This window comes from Aptenodytes forsteri, unplaced genomic scaffold, assembly GCF_000699145.1.
Source record: "Aptenodytes forsteri isolate BGI_AS27 unplaced genomic scaffold, ASM69914v1 Scaffold539, whole genome shotgun sequence".
Lineage (NCBI taxonomy): Eukaryota > Metazoa > Chordata > Aves > Sphenisciformes > Spheniscidae > Aptenodytes > Aptenodytes forsteri.
The window spans coordinates 189,680-197,643 of NW_008794123.1; the positions used below are offsets into that span (position 1 = coordinate 189,680).

Consider the following 7,964-nt stretch of genomic DNA (forward strand, 5'->3'; position numbering starts at 1 on the left):
TAAAATAAACCTCTCACCACTCCTCAGTATAAATGGAAAAAAAAAATTAAATAAGATTATTTATATTTTCCTTTTATTCAGCTAGCTGATTAATTTAACTATTTAATGCAAAATGGATTGTGGTTTTCCAAGTTTCATCATGTACTGTTTAGAGCTGAAAATTCTGATAATCTAATTTGGCAAATAAAGGAAAAAACATTATTATCTTCTGCAGAATGTAATAACTTTATTTAAATTTTTTAATCCTTTGTGGTTCTAAAGGTAGCATTTGGCTCACACTCCCAAAACTAAATGATGTCTTCTGTCTATTAGATAAGTTATCACAGCTTCTCTACAATGAATAAACTACCCGAGTCTGGTAGTTTGTAATTGATAAAACAAGAATTCCATCACTGTATTTCCATAAAGAAGGTAGCAGAAAGTATATCACTTTACTCCCTTGTCTTTGGATACAGATATTAAAAGAAGCATAGACGGGCTAAGGAAATGTCTTCCACTGGAAACACAAGAGAGGTGATAAAGGTTTATTCCACTGGAACAAGAGAGGTGATAAAGGTTTATCACCTCTTCTCTAAAATGGACACCATTTTACAATTTACAGTTTTTAAAATGCAAAGTCAGTGCTTGCAGCAAGATGATTATAGCCTGTCCTGCAATATATTTTCTTCAAGATTTCGTTAAAAATCAGTGCAAATTCTTGAGTTAACAATCACAACAGTTAAAAAGTACCTTCTTTAGTTTATCCTAAATCAGTATTCAGATGACTTAAGCTGAAGTGAAAACCAATGTTTCAGAACTAAGAACTAAGCAGCTTCATTACATAGCTTGAAATCACACTGTGCAATAAACTGATGCAGTTTTCTTAGGTAAACTAGTACCTTAAGGTGAAAAGAATATAATTCAGATGCTTCTTCAATGACAACAAAGGCAATATTATTTGCCGCCCTGCATCTCTAACATCAGTGGACCCCAAGGAAGAATTTAAGCTAAATTTTATCATAAACAAAATATTTTATTGGCTAATTTACTCTTCTCCACTTCAGAAAGTACTTAAAGTCTCCTCTCTTGATAAGTATAAACCATACAAAACACCAAACATGAGATGCTCAACACTGCTCAAACCTAGTGCTGTTGAAGTCAACATGAGTTTTATTGTAGCCTTGAAACTGGAGCAGAAGTAGGTCAGCACTGAGCACTGTTGCAGATACCAATATAAGATAGGTGTGATGACCCAACAGACCCTTTCCCTATTTATCTTTTGTGACTATTTACATGTTAGAACATACTTTAATTGCCAGGCTTTCCTCAAAAGTAGCAATCTTCTCTCTTCCTTCTTCCACACAGTCTTGCAAAGTTGCCTTCTCTCTGTCGAGCTGTGCAACTGTTTCTTTCAAAGCACAGATCTCCTCTTGTTGTACAAGACTTTGTCTTGAAAAGTTATCTGGATACAGTCAGAAAGGTCTCATTTTTATTAATTCAACCCATTTGAAATAAAAATTCTTCTGATACACTTCTAAAGCATAAAAGAACATGACAAAAGCTCCCCTTCAAGAAAACACTGAAGCATGTACCTTTTCGAAACACATAAATAATCCAACAATTTATAGAACGGCATTCTTCCTTAGATCAAGGCCTTAAATTACTTGGCTCAAAACAATTCCATCTTTAAACAACAAATGTTCAGATCATTAAAAATAACCTTCTTGGGTATTATAACAATAAAGGCTTAAACAGAATTACAATAGACAGAAGCAATATGTGGACTACAGCGTGTAATGACTGATGAAATAAGAGATTGATATCCTGATATTAGCCAGTGTGTCTGAAATAATTTTTTTATTTAAATGAACTTTATGTAAGAGTAATGCATTTATAAAATTCAACAGCACTTAAAAATTGCAAAGATAATATTGAAAAAAGCAATCTACTCATTACAAAATCAAATTCTAAAATATGCCTCTATCTTCATTCAGCTAATAAGGTGTTACACACTAAATTTACCTTTAAATGGTCAGAGAATCAATCCTTATATGATCTTAATGACATACATTGCATTCGTAGAGGAGAACCACAGAAACTCTTCTTAGAGTGAACCTTTATCTCATAAAAACCACGCAGGCTGCAAATTACTCTTTCAATGTCAGTGTAATTGGGGTTATTGGATGACACTTATTAATCACTTCCAGGAGATAAAACATCCAAAGTAAAATGATCTGTAACTCAGTCTTTCAGCGACATCATAGCATATATTCACATTCTATTTTTTTCCACAGAATCTCTCTCTCTTTCAAAACACAAGATGAAAGGCACTCAAATTTCCACCCCATATTTTTGGATGCATGGCTCTGGAACCTGCTAAGACAGTGCTCAAACCTGGCTCTAAAGAAAATTCTGATGGAGCAGATAATCCTGGAAACCATTTCCAGGCACAATAAGGACAAGAAAATCACCAGCAGTAGTCAGCATGGCTTCACCCAGGGGAAGTCATGCTTGACCAACTTGACAAACTTCTACGATGAAATGACTGGTCTGGTGGATGAGGGGAGAGCAGTGGATATTGTCTACCTTGAGTTCAGTAAGGCCTTTGACACTCTCTCCCATAAGATACTCGTAGACAAGCTGTTGACATATGGGCTGGATGAGCAGTGAGGTGGATTGAAAACTGGCTGAACAGCCAGGCCCAGAGGGTGGTGATCAGTGGCACAAAGTCTAGTTGGAGGCTGGTAACCAGTGGTGTGCCCCAGGAGTTAATACTGCATCCAGTCCTGTTTTACATCTTCACTGACGATCTGGATGATGGAGCACAGTGTACCATCAGGAATTTTCCCGATGATGCAAAACTGGGAAGAGTTGCTGATACACCAGAGGGTCGTGCTGCCATCCAGAAGGACCTTGACAGGCTGGAGAAAGGGGCTGACAGGAACCTCATGAAGTTCAACAAAGGGAAGTGCAAAGTCCTGCACCTGGGGACGAACAACCCCAGGCACCAGTACACAAGCTGGAAAGCAGCTTGGCAGGAAAGCTGGGGGTCCTGGTGGATGCCACGTTGAACACGAGCCTCCAATGTGCCCTTGCTGCAAAGAAGGCTAATGGTGTCCTGGACTGCATTAAGGAAAGTATTGCAGCTGGTCGAGGGAGGTGATTCTTCCCCTCTACTCAGCACTGGTGAGACACACCTGGAGGGCTGGGTCCAGTTCTGGGCTCCCCAGTACAAAAGAGACATGGACATACTGGAGAGAGTCCAATAAAGGGCCATGAAGATGATTGAGGGACTGGAGCATCTCTCCTATGAGGAAAAGCTGAAAGAGCTGGGACTGTTTAGCCTGGAGAAGGCTCAGGGGGAGGTCTTACAAATGTCTATAAATACCTGAAGGGAGGGTGCAGAGAGGATGGAGCCAGGCCCTTTTCAGTGGTGCCCAGTGGCAGGACAAGAGGCAATGGGCACAAACTGAAACACAGGAGGCTCCCTCTGAACATCAGGAAACACTTTTTTTTTCCACTGTGAAGGGTGACCGAGCACTGGAACAGGTTGCCCCAGGGAGGTTACAGAGTCTCCTTCCTTGCAGATATTCAAAAGCCATCTAGACACAGTCCTGGGCGACTGGCTCTAGGTGGCCCTGCTTGAGAAGGGGGCTTGGACAAGATGACCTTCAGAGGTGCCTTCCAATCTCAACAATTCTGTGATTCTAAGCATTCTCACTATTTCACAGAGAAGGAATGGAGGCACAAAGATCAACTGAAAATTCTACCTGATTATTTTGGATGCCCAAACTGTGAACTAAATTTTCAGGATAGAAAGTATTACACGTTCAAAAAAACAACCATGGATTGCTGCCACAGCTGTGAGTGCTCAACATTTCTGAAAATTAATCAAATTAGGCACTCTGAAAATAGGTCATATGTATAGTTAGTGAGGAATTCTGGAAAGTTTGGTTGTGCATCACCCCAAAATTCTAATCTACAGACAGCAATAGTATAAAATACTGCATAACAATATTTAACAGTTTAAATAGCATGTGCTTTCTCTTTCTTCAATTACCTGCTTTATTCACTGTATTTTCAGCTAAGGAGAAGATCTGACAGACAAGCTTGCTTCACTAGACAACACTGATTTACTCCCTATAAGACTCTGCAAAAGTTGCAGCAAGGCTCCTATAGAAAAACAGCACATGATAGTGTAATTAAAAACAACGCCGTAAGTTAAAAAAAAAAAACACCAACACCACTGGGGTCTATTTATTAAGCAGTACAGACAACCTTAAGACTGGCATTTCCAACTTCTTAGTCTTTGCCTCTGAAATTAAGTTACTTAATTTGCGTGAAAAACAAAAAGCACAATTTGGATTCCCATCATGTGTCACATGACATAGAAGACAAACCATTGGGGGACTATACTGCTCTTCTCTCTGCAGACAAGCACTGGAAAGAGACACTTTGGAAAGAGACACTTTGGCAAGTGTACATTATTTTGCTGACAAGAGAAGGTAACACAAGACTTGGAAATCCCTAGTTCCATTCCAGACTCCAAAAAGGGAAAAGGTTCTCTAGTGGGCACAAACACGTTCTTTCCATCTTCTCCAATTCCACCTCTCCAAGAAGATACCATTAGCTCCCATCCTCTCTCTTCACTTTGGTCAGCCCTAAGTCTTAAGGTTTCTCATCCTAGATTCCTTCCCTGCTAATACTAAACTCCTAGATCCACTTTTTCCATCTCAATCTCCTTTTACTTCCAATCTTTCTCCTGCTTTCAGCGTTATTGTCCAAGTCCTAAATATTCTGTGTGTATAGCTGCTCACAGGTTCTAGTCACGGTGCGTGTCCAATAGCTCCAAGTCCTACCCACAATCTCTGAACTAGTCATCCAATTTTAAGGATCTTTCCAGTCTCTAACCACTTCATACTAGCTCTCCTCACTGGATGTTTCTGATCCTTCTTCACTCCCTCCCCTCACTATTAATTTTCAGTCTCTGATTTCTTGCATTGCCTCAGCTTTCCCTGGTGCCACATCCACACTCTGTTTCTCCATTCACTGACTCCCAGTCTCGCTGTTTCATACTTACAGTCTCCTCTGACAACCAATCCTCCTCATTGCAAATTCTTGTCCAGCCAATATCCCTATTCTTCACTTGTCTCCTGGCTCTTTATTAACTTTAATTCTCCTACCTATTTCACTAGGATTATGCTGCCTCATCCAAATGGTAATCTCAGTATCCTCTCCTTATTGATCCTGCAGTTAAAACCTCTCAACTTTCTTCTCTCAGTACATTCTCTCCCCACACCTACACCGTAGTTCCTCTCCTTCAGCATCTTCCAACTGTTATCCCTGTGGTCACAGGGTAATAGCACAATACAGTCTCCATTAATTTCAAGATTCTTTGCCCGGACTTGCCTCACAGTAATGAAAAATGCTAATGAATCTAGATTGGAACATGCTTCAGTCAGATTATATGAGACCTCAGATGCCAAATTCTGAAAAGTCTCTATTCAGCTTTAATGAACTGACATTTTAAAATTTTTTTTAGGCTTAAAATACACTTAATTCGGACACATTTCCTAGGAATAATCAAAAGCATGCAACAACACATAGACCAACATGCCTATCAAATATTAAGTCCCTACTTTACTGTACCAGGAGTGTAGGACTTTTAAATCAAAGTATGTGGATTTTAATGTGGACAAAACATCTTTTTCTGTAGCCTTCTCAGGAGTGGCTTAAACACCTTAGCCAAAACATTAAAAAAAATTAAGTTCACTTTTAATGAAACGCTTATTCATTTGAATGAAATATTTAAATCCAAATAACTGGAGTTTGAAATTTGTAATTAACAGAAAACAAGATATTTTAATAGCATTAGTTCGCTCTAACATTAGATGTAATTAGCTATAGGTTAGCTTTATTTTTCCTTCACAAATTCAGCATTGCATTTGAGAACAGATTATGTCAACTGCATCTATAGAAAATAATGAAAGACTTCTAACAGAATACAGTTGTAATTTTGGAAGTGAGAACATATTCCTTGGCACTACAGGAATAATAATTCCTATATCCACTCCTTTACTCCCATAATATAAAAAAGGTGCAACATACAATATGGGATATATACTATATAGGATGTTTTCCTGATTCCATCATCATCATCTTATGGTGCTGAGAGGTGCTACCACCGCCTTAGTGGATCATAAATATAACTGATACGCTCAGACACTGCACATTGGTACCAACACACATTGTTCAGCCGACAGTATGTACTGTCGCTGAAACTTACTTGCAAGAGCTTTATCACATAATTTTAAAATGCAAAAACTTTCCAATAATGAAAGAAAACAAATGTTTTGCACTTGAAATGTTAAAACTGTCAAAAGTATATTTATTTGCATTCAACACTTTTCTTTCAACCCATAAGGAAAAAAAAAGTGGTAATATAAAAATTATAATATATATTATATATATAAAATTAATTATATATATAATTATATATTATAATATAATATATATAACAATATATTATAATAATAAACTACTGAATTTTATTACAAAAATTGTATCTGTCACTCACCAATTTTTTCATCCAAAAGCACAATTTTCTCTTGGGTAAGTTGCATTTCATATTTTTTCTTAACAAGGCTTCGCTGAGTCTCTGAAAGACTCTGTTCTGTCTTTTCATTCAATAAACTGGAAAAGCAGAAGCATTAAACAGGAGAATTCAGATGTTATATACATATTTTTTTTTCCTTTTTGAAATGTCACTAAAATTGCAAAAGTTAGGAAAAAATTAGATTCTTCTGTATATTTTAGACTATTTGGGGTATTTTATTAATGTTAACCTTAATCTCTGGATATTAAAGTCTGAATACTCCTGTAAAGAATCACAGAAAAGTAAGAAGAATTCTTTACAACAGGTGGACGTAAAAACTTCTCAAAAATTATTAAAATAAAAATCATCACTTGGGACATACATTGGAATGCCTGATCTATTTCAAGTTATACCCAAGTCATACGTTCAAATCATGTAGTAATATTAATGATTTTCAAACTGTTGAAAGAAACTGAAGAGAACTATCAGCCTGGTTGGGGGGGGCGGAGCGGAGGAAAAGATATTTTAGTAGCAGCAACTACTCTTCAACAACTCGATTTTTACAGTATGCATAAATCTGTCAACTTATTATAAAGCAGCAATAACTCAGGACTGGATCTGCAAAGGAGTTAATGTTATTTCAGAAATCACAGTATTCTTAGAAAGGTATTGTGGGCCAGCACAATATTGCACACTAGCACCCAGCATTCCCACCAATCAAAATCCAACAAAAAAAACTACAACATCCATGTGTCAACTACACCAGTCACTTGTAAGGACACATAGGTTTAGGAGAGTGTTTGCCTAACTGAATTATATTTAAGGAAATACAAGAGGAAACAGTCACAGTATCTTCTCTTGCAGTCCGTTCACTCTGTAGCCTAGTTCAGCCTGTGATCTAATCCTTCATATCTCTCCACACAAACTTCACACGTGATTGATCTTTCCCTCCAGTCAGTAAATTATCCTTTTTTATCTTGCACTCACTGACCTGTGCTTTCTTCCCTAAAGGCTTCAACAGAGTCTAGTCCCACTACATGCTTCTGAACATAGTTAGGAACTCCAGTTGAGCAGCAGGCCATAAACCCTACGCAAGGCTTCAGTTTTATTTCCTCTCATGAAAAAGCTCCAAGACTAAGAAAAGGATGCCTGACTAACCTAGTGGCCTTCTATGATGGAGTGACTACATCAGTGGACATGGGAAGGGCTACAGATGTCGTCTCTCTGGACCTCTGTAAGGCCTTTGACACGGTCCCCCACAACATCCTTCTCTCTAAACTGGAGAGGTATGGATTTGATGGGTGGACTGTCCGGTGGGTGAGGAATTGGTTAGATGGTCGCATCCAGAGGGTAGTGGTCAACGGCTCAATGTCCAGATGGAGATTGGTGA

General features: G+C 38.0%; 1 protein-coding gene across 1 annotated transcript in view; it reads right to left on the reverse strand.

Annotated features, from left to right (window-relative positions):
* Positions 1 to 7,964, reverse strand: part of TSGA10 (testis specific 10) — a 65,421-nt gene that overhangs the window by 51,900 nt on the left and 5,557 nt on the right. The window contains 2 exon segments of the mRNA XM_019471477.1: positions 1,287 to 1,441; positions 6,557 to 6,672. Of these exon segments, the coding sequence (XP_019327022.1) occupies positions 1,287 to 1,441; positions 6,557 to 6,672 (271 nt within the window).